The sequence below is a fragment of the Marmota marmota genome, unplaced genomic scaffold (genome assembly GCF_001458135.2).
Source record: "Marmota marmota marmota unplaced genomic scaffold, marMar, whole genome shotgun sequence".
Taxonomy (NCBI): Eukaryota; Metazoa; Chordata; class Mammalia; order Rodentia; family Sciuridae; genus Marmota; species Marmota marmota.
Window position 1 is genome coordinate 22,140,912 of NW_025999869.1, and position 17,819 is coordinate 22,158,730.

The 17,819-nt window shown below is 46.8% G+C and overlaps 1 protein-coding gene and 1 long non-coding RNA gene across 4 annotated transcripts in view; one reads left to right on the plus strand and one right to left on the minus strand.

The window, feature by feature from the left end:
* Positions 1 to 13,220, plus strand: part of Anxa6 (annexin A6) — a 51,496-nt gene extending 38,276 nt beyond the window's left edge. The window contains exons 21-26 of one of the 2 annotated variants that reach the window (XM_015492713.2): positions 3,801 to 3,818; positions 4,811 to 4,904; positions 6,066 to 6,161; positions 8,828 to 8,886; positions 10,368 to 10,490; positions 12,792 to 13,220. In XM_015492713.2, the coding sequence (XP_015348199.1) occupies positions 3,801 to 3,818; positions 4,811 to 4,904; positions 6,066 to 6,161; positions 8,828 to 8,886; positions 10,368 to 10,490; positions 12,792 to 12,851 (450 nt within the window). In that variant the 3' untranslated portion in view covers positions 12,852 to 13,220. The remainder of the gene's footprint in view (positions 1 to 3,800; positions 3,819 to 4,810; positions 4,905 to 6,065; positions 6,162 to 8,827; positions 8,887 to 10,367; positions 10,491 to 12,791) is intronic. The other variant, XM_015492714.2, reaches the window with a different exon arrangement.
* LOC125610648 lies at positions 232 to 9,329 on the minus strand. Of its 2 annotated transcripts, none has more exons than XR_007340629.1 (3): positions 8,995 to 9,328; positions 6,906 to 8,641; positions 232 to 695 (listed from the first exon to the last, which is right to left on the minus strand). It is a non-coding gene; the product is annotated as an uncharacterized LOC125610648 (long non-coding RNA). The 2 variants fall into 2 exon arrangements; XR_007340630.1 differs by lacking the exon at positions 232 to 695 and adding an exon at positions 2,757 to 5,011 and having other exon boundaries at positions 8,995 to 9,329.
* Positions 13,221 to 17,819: the final 4,599 nt, after the last annotated feature.

The window sequence follows — 17,819 nt, forward strand, 5'->3', positions numbered from 1 at the left end:
ATGAAAAGAAGCATTATAGTTATTTTTAGATAATCAATCCCCAGAGATTTTTTTTTTTTTGTACCAAGGATTGAACCCAGGTATGCTTAGCCACTGAGCCAAATCCCCAGCCTTTTTATTTTACTTTATGCACCCCCCTACTCTTTTTTTTTTTTTTTTTTCTGAGACAGGGTCTTGCTAAGTTGCTCAGGGCCTTTCTAGGTTGCTGAGGCTGGCTTTGAACTTGTGATCCTTCTGCCTCAGCCTGCCAACCCTCTAGGATTATAGGTGTGTACCACTGAGTCCGGCCAATCCCCAGATTTTTTAATGATATAACAGCTGTATTGAAATATAGTTCAAATACCATGCCATTGACTCATTTATAGTGCACAATTCAGTGGATTTTACTATCTTCACAGATGTATACAACCGACACCACAATCGATTTAAAACATTTCTTCACCCCTAGCAGAAGCTCTGTACACATTGACAGTCACTCATTTTCTCCCATGTCCCTAGCCCTAAGCTACCTCTATTCTGCTTTCTGTGGCTAGATTTGCCTATCCCGGACATTTTGTGTCAGTAGAGCCACACACCACATGGCCTTGGGTGACTGTCTTCTTCCGCTTAGCATGATGGTTTCAAGGGTCGACCACTCTGCAGCGTGCATCTGTGTCTGTTCCTTCCCATTGCAGAATACTCTCTTGAGGAACTGCCTAGATTAATTTTTTTTTTTAAAGAGAGAGTGAGAGAGAGAGAAGAGAGAGAGAATTTTAATATTCATTTTTTAGTTTTTGGCGGACACAACATCTTTGTTTGTATGCGGTGCTGAGGATCGAACCCGGGCCGCACGCACACCAGACGAGCGCGCCACCACTTGAGCCACATCCCCAGCCCTAGATTAATTTTTGCAAGAAGTAGCTGAGCTAAAAGGAAAAGCTTTTGTGGGGAATATTATTTTAATCTTCCACCACATTTTTCTTAGAGGTTCTGGGACTTGAACCCAGGACCTTGCACATGCTAGACAAGCACTTTACCACTGAGCTACAGCCCCAGACCTTATCTTAATTTTATTTTTGAAACAGGCTCTTGTTAATTTGCCCAGGCTGGACTCCAACTCACAATCTTCCTGCATCAGCTTCACCTCCGTCTCCCCGAGAAGCTGAGAGTAGAGGAGTGCACCACCACACCTGGCTCCTACTACCTTTTTTTTGTATTATAGATGTTATTGTCTTAAAGTTGTCTTGGAAAAAATACATCCGGGGTTGTCTGACCTGAATAAATAAGAATATTTAGCACTTTATATTATTTTAAATATTTTTTTAGTTGTCATTGGACCTTTATTTAATTAATTAATTTAATTATATGTGGTGCTGAGAATTGAACCCAGTGCCTCACGCAGCCAGGCAAGCGCTCTACCTCTGAGCCACAAGCCCAGCCCATTTGTTTTATTTTTTTAAACGCCGCCCCATCCCCGTTCTTTTTTCTCTCTCTTTTTTTTTAAGTAATACGAAGTTTGTTTGTTTGTTTGTTTTTTGCTTTTTGCGGGTTTTTTTAGTGCTCAAACTAAAATTTTTTTATAAAATACATGTAACATAAAATTAACTGTACTTATTGTTTTTAAGTGTACAAGTCATTGGTACCAAGTACATTCACATTCTGGGACAAGAATTACAACTAGCTATCCATCTCCAGAATGCTTTTTATTTTGCAAAACTGAAACCTAAACCCACTAACCAGTAACTGCCTATTTCCCTCTCCCCTGGTCCCTGGCAACTGCCAATCTACTTCCTGTCTGTGAATTTGCTTCATGTAAGTAGAATCAGACAGTGTTTGTCCCCTTGTGGCTGGCTTCTTTCACTTGGCACAATGTCCTCAAGATTTAACTGGATTGTTTTTAATACAGCTTTCAATACAGTATTTAAAAACCAGAAGCTGTTCATAATCCTAGTAATCCTGACAAGTCCTGTTTGACATTTACACAGATAAGTAAAGTAATAGTCCCACAATGGGAAAGGTAATCATGACATTTCAGAATGAATAAAAGAAAATGCTGAAGTTTTTCTTCACATTCCTTCCCAAAGGAATCCATAGTCAGCCATATCTTGGTAATTTCTGATGTCCTTCGAAGTAAGCAGGGGAGTGTTTATTTATTTTTTTAATCTAGATAAAAGGAACACAGTTATACACAATATGTGTATTCTATTTTATATTTCTATATCATTTAGATGGAAATGCCTTATTAGCATTGTAGATCAATCTCATTCTTTCATTGTTGTTTTTGTTTTTTCCTCTTCCAGGGCCTTGCTCATGCATCCCAGACTAATTATATTTATTCTTTTTTTAAAATTTTTTAGTACTGGGGATTGAACTCAGGGGCATTCTCCTTCTGAGCTTCATATCCAGCTGCTACCACCACCCCCTGCCTTTTTTTTTTTTTTTTTTGAGACAAAGGTATCTCACAAAGTTGTTGAGGCTACCCTCAAACTTGAGATCCTCCAGCCTCAGCCTCCCAAGTGGCTGAGATTACAGGCATGCACCACTGCACCTGGCTCAGTCTTATTCTTTTTTAATTTTTTAAAAATATTTTTTAGGGGGCTGGGGATGTGGCTCAAGCGGTAGCGCGATCGCCTGTCATGCGTGCAGTCATGCTTGCGGCCGGGGTTCGATCCTCAGCGCCACATACAAACAAAGATGTTGTGTCTGCCGAGAAATAAATAAATAAATAAATAAATATTAAAAATTAAAAAAAAATATTTTTTAGTATCAATGGACCTTTATTTTACTTATTTATATGTGGTGCTGAGAATCAAACCCAGGGCCTCACACATGCTAGGCAAGCGTTCTACCACTGAGCCACAATCCCAGCCCTCAGTCTCATTCTTTTTAAAAAGTTGTGTGGATTGTTTCTCTTGATTGGCTAAACCATACCGTTTTTTTTTTTTTTTTTCTCAATTGCAAAGAAGGCTGCAGTGAGCATATTTTTAATTATTTTCAGGCCTTGCCCCATTTTGTATTATGGGGTAGAAGACTTGCCAGTCCATCTCTAGGGCACACTCCTAGCAATATTATGGCTCAACCAAAAGCCACGTGCATTCCAAGTTATGACAGACATTTTAACTTATGCAATAAAAGAAGTTTTCCAGAGCATAAGAGTGTTGTTTATAAAGATTAGGATTTCATTCTATCCAAGAGAATAAAGTAGTCAGCAAAGAGTCGAGGAAGAAAGCAAAGGTGACATCGTCTGGGTACACAAAGGCCTAACTGCTTTTGTCCCCAAGCACAGCCACGGATTGCTGTGCTGTGCATTAGGAAGAATCCTGTGAAATGCCTTCCCCACCCTGCGGCTAGGCCGTCACCCCCAGGTAGATCACCCCCCAGAAGCCTTGGCCATCCTGTCCCAATGCGACAGGCGCTAACTCTGAACGTGCTAATAGGTGCAGAGCACTTTGCACCTTGCGTGTTACCTTCTCAGTAGCTCTGTGGGGAGTGATAGGGTTTCTTTCTCCCAGTTTTCTGACAGGCAAACTGAGGCCTGGAGCCAGCTCCAGGTTACCTGGAGGGAAGGACACACTTCTTTGTCTTTCTCTTATCCCCAGGGGCACATATTTTTAGTTATTTTCAGGCCTGGCCCCATTTTGAGCTTTAGCCCAAAGATCAGAGACAGGCATTTTCCCCTCCTGTCCCTCATAGTGGTCCCAGGGTTTCTAGGGGACCTCGGCCACTCCCCCTGCCTCCCAGGAGCCCCAGAGCTAACCTCTGCAGCCTCTCTGACTCTTGCCTTCCCTTTTCTCCCTCCTCTCTCTCCTCCCCGCTCTCAGGTGGCTGCTGAGATCTTGGTGAGTGTCCCGATCTTCATCTGGATGTTAACAGCCTCAGTAAAGTCTGTGCTTTGGGGCTGGGCAGTGACCTAGGGGCCTTGCTCTGCAGCTTCTCTCTCTGCCCTTCAGGGCCGCTTAAGGACCCTGCTGGGAAAACATGGGCCAGGCAAGTGTTTCCCCAAATTTGCTGGTTCATCTCTGGCACAATTTGGGCTACTTAACCACCGGCTATGATTGTTTTCTTTAAGTCCACTCACTTGTTTGTTAACCTAAAATGAGTTATTTCAAAGGGAGTTAAGTGGATGTAAATAGAACTGTAGCCAACTAGAAGATAACTGAGAAAGCATACACGTGAGGTGTGTTAAAATGTCTGCCTTTCGGGGTGCAGTGGCTCACGCCTGTAATCCTAGTGGCTCAGGAGGCTGGGGCAGGAGGATCATGAGTTCAAAGCCAGCAAAAGTGAAGTGCTAAGCAACTCAGTGAGACCCTGTCTCTAAATGAAATACAAAATAGGGCTGGGGATGTGGCTCCATGGTTGAGTGACCCTGAGTTCAATCCCTGGTACCCCACCTCCAAAAAAACCCTAAAATGTCTGCCCTTGACTCTATTTGGGGAAACACTGACTAGGCCAATTTTCCTTGCTTGTGTGCATGTATACATTCCCCAGAGGGGCTCTCTAATTGGAGGACAGAAGGCAGGAGAACCCTGAGTCTCTGTGCCCAATGCCAATTTGGTCCGTCCCCTGGGCCCCAGTCCCCAAGGCCAGGGTGGAAACACCCAGTGCCGAGCCCATCAGTGTGCCCACTGGGCCTCTGGGACCTGAAGAGGGGAATGTGGAGGTTACTGTGCTGGAGGCTGAGGAAAAGGAGGCCAACCTCAGCCTCCTCCCATGGCGGCTGGATCAGCCCCGCTTCCGGCTGCCTCAGCCTCTGCAGATAGGAAAGTGGATCATAACCGGGACTTTCTTATGTCTCCCCTCCCAAATCCTTGTCCCCACCCGGGCTCTGCAGGAAATCGCAGACACTCCCAGCGGAGATAAAACTTCCCTGGAGACGCGGTTCATGACGATCCTGTGCACCCGTAGCTATCCGCACCTAAGGAGAGGTGAGGCCCAACTCCTTCCAGTTCAGCAGGAAGAGTTCCAAATCCAGCAAGAGCCTCTCAGCTCTCTGTGAAGAGGAACCAGTTGCACACTGTCCGCCTCCCTATTCCTGCAGTGGTAGGGGACACTGTGGTTAATGGGGTCACAGGCACCCTGGCATATCATCAGCCTCGGGCCATCTCCCTTCACCTCCTTAAGAGAAGCAGGTGAGATGCCTGGGATAAGGGCTGGCAAGTGGATTTCACCTTAAAGGCCAATGCTGGTGGATTGGAAAGGAGCTGCTGTGTTGAGAAGGCTTCTGAGGTTCAGTGTCACAATCCATTGGTGATATCTGCTAGGAGCATGGCAGTGAGGGGTGGTGGTCACACAAGACCACATGTAAGTGTTTGAACCACAGGCTGCCACACACACAGGCACACCTATGTGTAGGGGCCCTTGCATGAGAAGACCATAAAGTGCCCTTTCCACTAAAGCAGCTGAATATGCATTCGTCTGGCACATTTCAGTACAGCTGGTGCTTTAACATAGTGGCTGAAAGAATGGACTAGGGCACTGAACCACCTTGAAATGAATCCCCCACTTATCAGCCATGTGGCTCTGGGCAAGTTTCTGAATCTTTATACCTAAACCCCTTACCTAGGAATTGGGATTTTACTTCTGCTTCATGTGATTGTTGTGAGGACACAAAACACAATACATGTCAAGCATGTAGCACTGTCCTTGGCCCATGTGCTGCCCAAGGGTTGTACTCAAGACTAGTCTTAGTGTCCCCACCTGACCCATGAGGAAAAAGAAGCCCAGAGTGGGAAAGGGTTCACCTGAGGTCACTCAGTGAGCCAGGGGCAGAGCCATGACCAACATGCCTGTTCCCTTTACCACACCAGCCTGGGTCCTTTGTACTTGTCCAAGTCCCAGGGGCTTCCAGTCAGCCTGGGGGCTCTGGCCTGGCACAGATTTGGCACTGGGCCCACAGCAACATTGAGGTCAGAATTCCTTCTCACCATGGTCTTGCCTGGTGTATTTAGCCTGTCTGTGGCCACTTCTGCTCCCCTTTCCTCTTCCCCAACACAGCCTGTGGGCAGAGCTGAGTGGGGCTGGGGAGTGGTGATCTCCCTCTCTGAACTGAAGCTCACTGTCACCTCTGGGGCTTCTCTTGGGGTCAGTCTTCCAGGAGTTCATCAAGATGACCAACTATGATGTGGAGCACGTCATCAAGAAGGAGATGTCTGGGGACGTCAGGGACGCTTTTGTGGCCATCGGTAACTGACAGGGACCAAGGGAAGGGACTGGGGAAACTGGGAACACGGCCAGCTTCCCTGAAAGAGTGCCACCTTAGCAGCTTCCTGTGCTACTGGCTCTGGAGAGTGAATTCTGTCTCAGGTCACCTCCAGGGTTTCTGCCAGTTGAGATTGTTGGGAGCATCATGAAGACCTGTTCCAGGCTGCAGGTCAGGATGCAAAACCAGCCCTCCCTGGGGAAGGATCAGTGAGGAGGACAGGGAAGAACTTGGTGTCCTGCAGGACTAGAATGTATATACAAACAGTCACACCCACCACACATGCACACACATAAGGACATGCACATGCAGGATATATTCACACATGACACACTGCACACACATGCACACACACGCATTCTTTCCTCCTCCCAATACCTCTCTTTGGTTCCTCTCTTCCTGCATAAATCGAGTTCTTGACTTTAAAGAAGTCTTTCCCTTTGGGATCTGTATTTCTCTATGTGTAAGCATGAGTAAATAGATAGGAGCAAGGGTTGAGCGCCTAGCTATTGACTTTATTCGTGTTTTTTACTGGCATCCTATTTCATGTGCTATTAAAAGGATGCATTGATGCATGTACTTTCCTTATCTCGCCAGGAGGTGTCAGCGGAAGGATTTCCCATAACTGCCATCCATTATAAAATGCATCTGGACTTCAGAGATGCTAATGTGGAAGAAAGGTGGTTTGGATTAGATGGATAGAAATGCTGTTGCTGTTGTTACTTACCACGTAATGGTTCTTTGCCACCGAGCACAGTGTCTGGGAAGCCAGACGGCCTTGTGGTTAAAAACATGGGCTCCAGGGGGAGTCCCTGTTCTTCCACTTGCTAGCTGCATGTTCTTGGGCAAGTCACAAAGCCTGTGTCTCAGTTTCCTTCTCTGTAAAATGGAGATAGCAATAATACCCAGCCTGTAGCGTATTTTTGTAATATTTAAATGAGTAAGTATATATAAAGTACTTAGAGCAGCACCCCCTGCCACAAGGTTGCCACTGGCAACGTGAGCTTTTATTGTGATTTCCAGCCAGGTTCTGTGCAAGGTTCGTTATGGTTTGGTCAGATCCTCACCAGAAACTTCACAGAGGACAATGCTGAGGTTCAGAGAGAATAATGCTAACACTAGAACCAGGGGCTGCCTGAGTCCAAAACCCGTGTTCTTAACACCAGAATAATCAGCCTTTGGAGACTCCTTTGAATCTTGCCCTTCTCATGTTTCTCCCTCTTTCTTCTCTCCTCCCACCTTGAACATGTGTGCATGGAGTCATACCATACCAAACTACACCACTCCACCCATGGCAGTCACCAGGGTCCCTCGAGGCACATAGGCTGTTGCAAGGAAGGCTTGCAGGGTTGATTGTAGAGGAGAAAATTTTCTGCTCAATGTGCTCCTTAACTAGACTCACGAAGCCCTAGACCTGGAATCAGGGGAGGCTTCCTGGAGGTGGTGTCGTGACTGGAGGAGACGTGCACATCAAGTGCAACCTTGCAGGATGGGGTTTAGGGGGACAATAAAATAAATAAGAAGCACATCCATACCAGGCAGACAAGACACAGAGGAATGTGCACTATGTTCAGTGGGAGGGAACAAGGGTGACTAGGGGGCAGGAGCTTTGGCTCTCAGGCCCAAGAGCTCATGGGGAACTGCATCAGGAGCTAAGCAGGGAGGTGTGTGATGTGATCTTTCCAGAGGGGCCTGCGTGGGATTGTGCCTTTGGGGTAAGCAAGGCCAGCCTCTTGCTCCCCAGAGTCTTATAGCTCTCTGCTCTTGGTGTTTAATCCTCCTCCTTAAGCTGAGACAGCCCCATTGGTCCTTGGAACCTTGATATCAGGCAGCTGCGAACCCCAGAGAACCCCAGGCCTTGAAAAAGTGCTGTGTTGGGTGACATTGGCTGTTGTGTGGGTGGGGTGCAGGGGCTGCCAGTGCAGCAAGAATGTGCAGGCCCTGGGGCAACAGTCAGCCCCAGGGATTGGCACAGTGCCTTAAAGTATACTGACAGTCATTCTTTGGGGTGCGCTATTCTCTAGATCAGTAGTTTTCAAACATCACTAGAGGAGGGAGAACACCTATACTGGTTTGTACGGACGTTCAGTGCTAAGACAGGGAATGTACCCAGCAAACTGGGATGAATAGGTCATCCACCTCCAGAGTTTCTGATTCAGCACATCTGCGGTGGGGCATGAGAATTTGCATTTTTACCAAGATCTCAAGTTACGTGGATACTGTCAGTCTGGGCATCGTACTTTTAGAACCACTGCTCAAAATGTCTCTAGAATCTAAGTCTCAAGCGGGGAGCCCAAAACCTGAGTTTTAAACAAGGTTCTCATGTGATTCTGATGTGCTTGAAAGTTTGAGGCCCTCTTCCTTGGGCTCAGAAGGGGTTAATTCCCTTGGAATCCTCTTCTGACCTGGGTGAGCTGCAAGCATCTGAACTGGAAGTGAGTTGCAGTCCAGTGAGAGCCAGGCCTAGGAAGGAGCAAAGGAGGTGGCATTGGGAAGGGGAAGTGAAGCTGTCATCCCCTGAGTGACCCTGGGGTTTGCAATGATCTGCAGGCCCAGGTTGGGAGAGTCGGGTAAGAGGGAAATTCCAGCACAGAGCCTGGGTGCACAGCTCTGACTAAGTTCCCTTCATCTCCCTCCTCTCCCCACCAGTTCAGAGTGTCAAGAACAAGCCTCTCTTCTTTGCTGACAAACTTTACAAATCCATGAAGGTAAGAAAGTCTTGTTTATTTCTTTCCCTTCAGGCACTGACTTTCATGTACCCACAAACACAGGCGTGCACATACCCCGGATCAGGACTTCTGGCCACTGTTTCTTACCTCTTGTTATTTAGCAGCATCTGCCCTTGTCTGGCTGTAGGATAGAAATTTTCCAGTAGCATTGATCTTGCTCCCCAGGGGACACTTGACAATATCCAAACGTATTTTGGATTGTCACGATTTGACGAGTGTTGCTCTGGGCATCTGCTGGGAGAGAGCAGGGGTGCTGTTAAACAACCCATAGTGCACAGGGCAGGTCCCCATTGTAAAGAAATCATCTGGCCCCAAGTGCTGAAGTTGAGAAACTTGCTGTGGGGACAAAGGGCTGAGTCCCCTCTCAGAGCTCACATTCTAGCAGGTGACAACGTCTCTTGACAAATGATTATCCAAGATCACAAGTCCTTAGCCCTCTTTTTCCTGAAAATGCCAGGCCATGCTGGCCACATTCCAAGCCCAAATGCTGAAATCTCAACTGCTGACAGAGCCAGGCATGTGGTTTGGTGGGAAGGAGTCTGAGACCCCACTCAGCCTAATCCCCAAGCATGGTAGCCATTTATTGAACACTTACCATGTGCCAAGTTTTGTGCCAATTGTTTACCTCCCTGAACACAGTTGACCCTCCCAGCAACCCTATGAGGTCATGGTAGTATCCTCATTGTATAAGGAGGAAACTGAGGCCCACATAGGTGAAAACTTCACCCACATTTACCTGACTCCTAAGTGGCGGAGCTGGGGGCAGAGGCAGGCCCTGGCTGCCTGTACCTTCCGTGCCCAGTGCCAGCTTCTTGGGCCCTGTACCATTTCCTAGGGCTGCTATAGCAAATCACAAGAAATTGGGGGACAACAGAGACTTATTGTCTCAGAGTTCTGGAGGCTAACAATCAACCTAGGCCAGGTTGATTCCCTGAAAACATGAGGGAGGAACCCCCCCATGCTACTCTCCCAACTTCTGGTGGTTGCCAGAAAGCCCTGGCACTTGTGTTTTGTGGATGTACCACTTCAATCTCTGCCTTCATCTTCACATGACATCCTCTGTGTGTGCGCTCCTGTCCCCTCTCTTATAAAGACACCAGTTACTAGGGCCATACCTAATGCAGTATGACTTCATCTTAACCGATCACATGTGCAGAGACTCTATTTTTAATGTTTATTTTTTAGTTGTAGTTGGACACAATACCTTTGTTTTATTTATTTTTATGTGGTGCTGAGGATCGAACCCAGGGCATCGCACACGCTAGGCAAGTGCTCTACCGCTGAGCCAGGACCCCAGCCCCACAGGGGACTTTTGGTCAGGACTGTTTGTGGAAAACAGAGGCAGAATATCTCACCCCAGTTTTGGAGAGTGAAAGAGAGGGAGGCAGGTGGACACCACCATGTCTTGCCTCACCGGCTCTGTCTCCTGCCCGTGTCTCTCTCTTTCCTGGCTCCAATAGGGCGCTGGCACAGATGAGAAGACGCTCACCAGAGTCATGGTTTCCCGGAGTGAGATCGACCTGTTCAACATCCGGCAGGAATTCATTGAGAAATACGACAAGTCTCTCCACCAAGCTATCGAGGTAAGGGGACAGGTTTGCCAGGGGGTTACCTGGTAGAACAGCATGTGGCTCAGTGAAAGGAGACCACCTTACTGTTGATACCAAGACCAATTCCAGAAGAACCAAAAGTTCATAGCTAAAGATATTCAAATGAAAAAGCCTATTTTTTTTAATTTTAAAAATTTTTATTAAAGCACAACTCACATACCATGAAATTCAGAAATATTTAGTAAATTTACTGAGTTGTGTACCCATCACCACAGTCCAGTTTCCAGATATTTCCATCATCCCACTAAGGTGCTTTCTACTTGACTATTTCCACTCCCAGGTGTAGGCAGCCACCAGGCTACTTTCTTTTTCAAGATTTTGGGGACCTTAGGGGTCAAATCTTTCTATCTAAGAAGTTGCCTTTTCTAAGTATCTCACATAAATGGTTTCATATAGGGACCTTTTGTGTCTGGTTTCTTTACTTTAACTTATGGAGCCCTTTTTTTTTGGGGGGGGGGGGTCTTGAGATTGGCCCAAATCTTAGAGCTTGATGCTGTCTATACTTGCTTGACAGCCCTGTGGGTATCACAGGCAATGTCATGAAGACTTGATGGAAATTTAAATTGGTAGCACACCTTGAAAGGGCAAAATTGCCCTTTGTCAGTTTCAAAATTTGAAGTGTGTGTACTTTTGACTGGGTAATTTCTACTTGTTGGAATTTATTCTACAGACATTAACCGTACATGTTCCCAAAGACATGTGGGAGAATAATTATGCCAGTATTGTTTATAGTAGCCAAACATTGGAAGCTGTCCATAAAGAACTGGTTAAATAAAATATGGTACAGGTTAAGCCTTCCTAATCTGACAACCTGAAATCTGAAATGCTCCAAAATTTAAAACTTTTTAAGCATCAACATGACAGTAGTATAAGTAGAAAATTCTATATCATGAAACTTAGTTTCATGGCACAGAACTATTTAAAACATTGTATAGAACTATTTAAAACATTGTATAGATTTACCTTCAGGCTATGTGATGCATATGAAACAAATGAATTTTGTGTTTGAACTTGGATCCGATTCCCAAGACATCTCACTACATATATGCAAATATTCCAACATTTTTTTTAAGAGAGAGAGAGAAAATTTTTTTAATATTTATTTTTCAGTTTTCGATGGACACAACATCTTTATTTTTATGTGGTGCTGAGGATCGAACCCAGCGCCCTGTGCATGCCAGGCGTTACCGCTTGAGCCACATCCCCAGCCCTTCCAACATTTTTTTTAAAAATCCCCAGTCCAAACACTTCTGATCTCATGAATTTTGGATAAGAAATACTCAACCTGTATATCCATATAATGGGATATAATACAGCCTTGAAAAAGTATGAGAAGGCTCTAGGTGTTGATTTGTCAAAAAGTACAGCCCAGGACAGGATATGTGTCCATTTGTGTAGAAGAGGGATGTATATGTATTTGTATGTATACAGACTGTTGCTAGGAAATCATATCAAAATGTAGTAACAGTAGCTGCCTCCTGATTGGGGAATCTAGGGGCCAAGGATGGGAGGGAGACTTTTGGGTACAATCATCCCTTTGATCTGAATTGTTTACAATTATAACATTATTTTGAAAAAAAAAATCACATATTAAGTACCCCCAAACTCCAGAAACCCACATATCATAAATAGGTTTTCATAAGTGACAGGAGCCCTCTAAAGGGGACTCTGTAGCATAGGCTACACTGGCCTTCCCCACTTGATAGTGGTGTGTCAGACCACTGTGCTGTGTGGTGAGTATAATGATGATCAAGCATGTCACCAGTGGGCTCAGCAGCGCTTGTTCAGGTCACATAACATGACTTGTGAGGGTAGGGTGGGTCTCTGTGGTGTGCGAGGAGAACCAAGGTGGGAAGGAAGCATTCTGCCTCCTAAGGTATGATGGATGGCAGGAAGGTCCTTGGAGGAGAGGGCCCTGCTGCAGACAGGACCTGGGGCAGGTGCAGGGGCCTATGGACAGCTGGAATAGTGGGGGAAGGAGCCAAGAGGACAGTGCTGCCCCCAGGAGGACGGGAGGTGGGGTGCTGCAAGCTCTAGGGTCCAGAGGTCCTTGAAGCCAGGCCAAGAGCTGGCACATATTCCTGGGGGTCACAGGGCCCCAGAAGGGACATGATCACATTTATGCACAAGAGACCTCTCTGGCCTTCATATAACAGCTTTGTTGGTGACAGAGAATACAAGGGAGATGTCCAGGCTGGTGGGTAGTTAGGAGAAGGGGTGGGCATTCAGACAGAATTGTTTCCACTCACTCTACTCTCCCTCTGCCCCTGCCAGGGTGACACCTCCGGAGACTTCCTGAAGGCCTTGCTGGCTCTCTGTGGCGGCGAGGACTAGTACCACTGGCTTTGGTGTGTCCCTCTGCCAAGAAATGGTCTGCAGCGCCAGCTGCCGTGACCAGGCCGTTGTTCCAGATCCAGAGACTAAGGAAGGCATTAGGGTGGGGGGAGGGGTTAGGGTGGGGCTCTTGTCTTCAACTGAGGCTTAGGAAAGTCTCCCACTCCCAGGGGTCATCAAGGGCCCAGCACGGTCACTCCTGCTCATGCCCGAGCAGCTGAAGAACCGTAGCCACAGGTCCCATCCACCTCTGCTCCCTTGTTACCTCCTCTCCAGCCACCACCCCCACCTGCCTCTGTCCCTTGCCACACCCTTGCCCTGGTTTGGGCTTTGTCAAATCCCAAAACATACTGAGCCTCCATAAAGTGAGTGATGTGTGTGTTTTGAAAGGGGAGATGGTGGCAGGTGCCACTCAGCTTGCTGGGAGTGGGGAGGGAAGAAGAAATGACTTTGGGCACACTGGCAACCTTCCCCCACCCTCAAACTCCACCCATCTCCATGGGATCTGTGCTGGAGGGCCAGGCCAGGCCTCAGGACCCTGGGTTCTTGCATCTGCCACATAGTTGCTTCTGACTTGGGCCAGTCCCTTCCCTTCCTGATTCATTTCCTTATCTGCAAAAGGAGAGAGTTAGACTATAGAATCTTGTTTCCCTTCTAACATTGACATCCTAGAGTGAGCTTCCAATTAATTCCCTTGAATCCCATTCATTCTCTTTTCAAAAGAGGAAAAATATGACACACAGAAGCACATTTCCAACAAGAGCCTCTGTCTCTTCCCTAGAACCTGCAGCCTGAATTTTCCTCCTTGGAGGCTGAGGTTGTTAAATGTGCCTGGGGATGTGGGTGGAGGAGTAAGTTAAGTCTTTAAGCTCTCCCTGGGTGCTTCCTAGGAAACTTCCAGAAGGGTCTGAGCTTGTCTTAATCCTGGGGAGGCTGGCCCAGCCCTGCTCTGGGTCTCAGGCTCCCTCTCACTGCCTGGACGTCTGTCTCTCCGTGTGCTCTTCATCCTTTACAACCAAACTCAACTTCCTCTTTTGACCTCTTCAAGGGCATCGATGCGATTGTAATCTTAGGAGGGCCAAGAGCCATGGAAAGCTTCCACTTCACAAGAGCACTGATAAGCAAGTAGGCTCAACAGTAGTTTCTCAGTTTTCCCTTCCCCCAGCTCCAGTTCTGGTTTGTGACTTGGATCAAAGGTTGTCCAGTGCCTGTGGCCTGCAGCTATCTGCTGGTTAGAGAGAGGGCTCTGTTCCCTGCCCTGGCTGGCCAGGCCTGTTTATTGTAACTCAGCATGTGTTTGCTATTGTAGCTATACAGGTGGCACAGGTAGCTGGGAGACTTGCTGGATCTGGTCTTGTCCCTCTCTCTCTGTGTGACCTTGGACCAGCTGTTCATTGCCCTCTCTGGGTCTCAGTTTCCCCATTTGAATTAGTGAGGGGTTGGATCCAACAGTTTCTAAGGACCCTTTCTTCATCTCTGATAATGAATCTGGAACTAAGAAAAGTGACCCTTTTTCGTGTCTTCTGCAGTTCCTATGCTCCACCAAGATGTGAACCCAAATGTCTTGAAGGTCAGCGGACAGCCCTTTTGAGTGTTTGCCCAACTTGATTTAACTGTTACCAAAGCATAATTTAACAAAATGATTAGGAACTTTGGAGTAAGACCTTTGTCACTGCCTGACTGTGAACATGTAATCTCTCTGAGCCTCCATTTCCCTATCTCTACAGTGGGCTCTAATTCTGCCTATCCTATAGCTTTGTGGGAGGAAGATGAGATGTGCATGGATGGGCAGGATGGGCTCTGCCTGGTGCCTGCCTGACTTGAAGTTAACTATTCTCACTATCTGCCCTGAACCAGGCAGATATTTTTTTCTTTTAAAATATTTTTAGTTGTAGATGATATTTTATTTATTTTTATGTGGTGCTGATGGGGTAAGTGAAAAGAAAAGAATCTGAGGGGGGTAGCAGAGGAGTTTGGGAGATGTGGAAACCGGGAATGAGAATAGCTAAAACAGAGAACTTAAAATGGACAACATGCTGTTCTAATGGCTCCACGTGCGTTTTTCAACTTGTTTCAGTCAAGATAGGTGATTGCATTTTGGGATTGGTCAACAGTAGGAGAGAGACCTTGTGGATTTGTGGGGTGAGGTAGATGAGAACAGAAATGGGAGTTTGCCTCTAATCATAAAGGAACTTGAATGTCAGCTTTTCTCACATAACCAGTGAATCCTTTGGAAGTTCCTGGGTGGGGAAGACATATGTTTAGCCATGCATTTAAGAAAGCCTAAATGAAGAAAGGGGACCATTTGTGGGGCAATTGCAACAACCCTGTTGGCTAGGAACTAAGTGGCTGCGAAACAAAACATTTTTTCTTAGAGTTGTAGCAAAGGAAGGGACAGCCATAATTCTGAATCTGAGGTGTTGCATTTGCTCATTTATGAGCTTACGCTTTCTGGATGTCTCCTGTGTGCCAGGCCACGTGCTAGGTGCTGAAGATCTGAACCGTGGTGTTTCTGGTCCTGAAGGAGGTTCCAGGTCCTGCCTGCCTGCCTGTCTCCAGGGCAACACTGTAGTTTGCGTCTGTGGACAAAGTTAGATGAGGAGAAGTGGTGGGGGCTAAATTAAACTAAAAGGAAAGAGAAAGCAGAAGCTCAAACCACTGCTGTCTCAAAGTGGGAGAAAAGGAGGATGGTTGTGATGTTCTAAGTGTGGAAGGGGCCTCAGAAATTCTCACCTCCCTCTCAGCTACAGATGAGACAACTGTCACTTCCACAGAGAGGAAGCAACTGGCCCAAGGTCACAGCAAGGTTGCAGATAGAACTGGATCTCTGCAAGGATTTTATAAGTACCCCATACTTCCTCGAATCATTAGTGCCACCCTCCCTCTGGCTCCTTACTGCTCCCACTCTTGCCTTGGACATTTTCCCTTCAGAAAAACCCTTTTCAGAAGCCCTTGACTAGGATGAGCCAGACTTGGTCTTTGGGGCCACCAGGAAAATCTGCAGAAAATGGCTGGCTGGGAGGGGGTTGCTTTTTAACCTGAATTATTTGGGAATTGCCACTGTATACTTTCTGCCAGCAGAGAGTGGTGTGGGAACAATTGGCTGTTTGAAAACGACTGATACGTACCCTGCCCCAGCTTGGCTGAGAGCAGGCTGCTGCCAGATTAATCCCACAGGAGAAGCTTCACCTCCATGACCACTTGGTTTGCAGCAGTACAGGATAATCACCTTCATTTTATGAGGAAACAGACTGCAAGTAGTGGCACCAGTTGCCTGAAGACACAGGCAATACATCGTGGACTGATGAGCTAGAAGTGGTCTTAGAGGTGATCCCAGTCAATCCCTTGTTTGACGAGTTTGGTAATTGAGACCCAAAGAGCAGGACTGTGCCTGTGGTGTTGGGAAGGGGCTGGAATCCAGGGCTCCGGGTTCCTGCCCTGCTGTCTGCTAAAGCTTCCTCCTTTACCTCTTAATGGCAGATGCCAGACAGAGCTGAGAACAGGAGGCAGAAGTGTCAAGTTGCCTTAGAACCCAAAAGCATTATATCGACTTTCTAATTTGGCTTTCCGTTCCCTACCAGACTTCAGGTTTCCCAAAGGAGACTTCCTCATTTTATAGTAGGAGTGAAGCAGTTGGGAAATTTTAGAATGTAACAGACTCTGCTCATCAGTTAGAGCCAAAGGGTAGGTAGGCAGACCTGGGGTTCAAATCCTAGTCCTCTACCAGCAGTAGATAAGTCATTTGATCTCACCTTGATTTCCTCACCTGTAAAAAGGGAATGACAAGCTGGGCATGGAAGCTCACACCTGTAATCCCAGATACTTGGGAGGCTGAGGCAGGAGGATCATGTTAGAAGCCAGCTAGCACAATTTAGTGAGACCCTGTCACAAAATAAAAAGGGCTGTAGGGGGCTGGGCTGTAGCTTAGTGGCAGAGTACTTGGCATGTGTGAGGCACTGGGTTTGATCCTCAGCACCACATAAAAATAAATAAGTAAAATATAAAGGCATGCTGTCCATCTACAACTATAAATAAATAAATAAAAAGGGCTGGGATTGTTGCTCAGTGGTAGAGTGCTTGCTTTGAATGCCAAGACCCTGGATTCAATTCCCAATACTGCAGAAAAAGACAGATATCAGCTCTAGGGAACCACTGCAGACAAGGAGACAGGATCAGCAACTGGATTCCCTGGGTGTGAAGACATGAGGACCCTGGCCAGGGCAAAGGAAGCAGAGGTGGAGAAAAGAAAGACATTGGGGGCAAGAAAGTAAGGAAAAGAGCCCCATCCTGCTATGGGGAATGGGAAAGGGGGGAAGTAGATACAAAGCCAGGTGTCATTACCTGGGAACCCAGAGGCAAGAGGTGCTTTTAAAGGCAGGATATGAGGCCAAAGTCCCCCAGGACAGACCATACCCTGCCCTCCTCTCAGCTAGGTAAGCACTGACAAAGCCCTAAGCCACCGCCACCTGGGAATGGGCCCTTCCCCCAGCCCAACTGGTTTTCTTTTTTTTTTAATATTTATTTTTTAGTTGTAGTTGGACACAATACCTTTATTTTATTGATTTATATGTGGTGCTGAGGCTCACACGTGCTAGGCAAGCGCTCAACCGCTAAGCCACAAGCCCAGCCCCCAGGCCCAGCTGTTTTAAGAAGCTTCCAGCACAAGTATTTCCTTCTGTGGATAGTCCCACCCCTTCCTCTCAATTACCACCATCTGCCCTTGGTGCTCCCAGCTGCAGTCAGAACCCCCTTTCTCGGTAGGTACCCATTATGAGAGCTGGCCCTTGACCCAGAAGCTCCTGACAAAAGCAGGGAGGGCGGGAAAGTGACATTTCCAATTCCCAGTTTCCCACACAACTACTCCACTCAAAGCCCACATGTGCTGTTTGGTATGCAGAGAGTTTCACATCACTGTCAGCCACACCCACAGCAGCGTACTATGGATACCCAGAATCGGAAACGCACTGC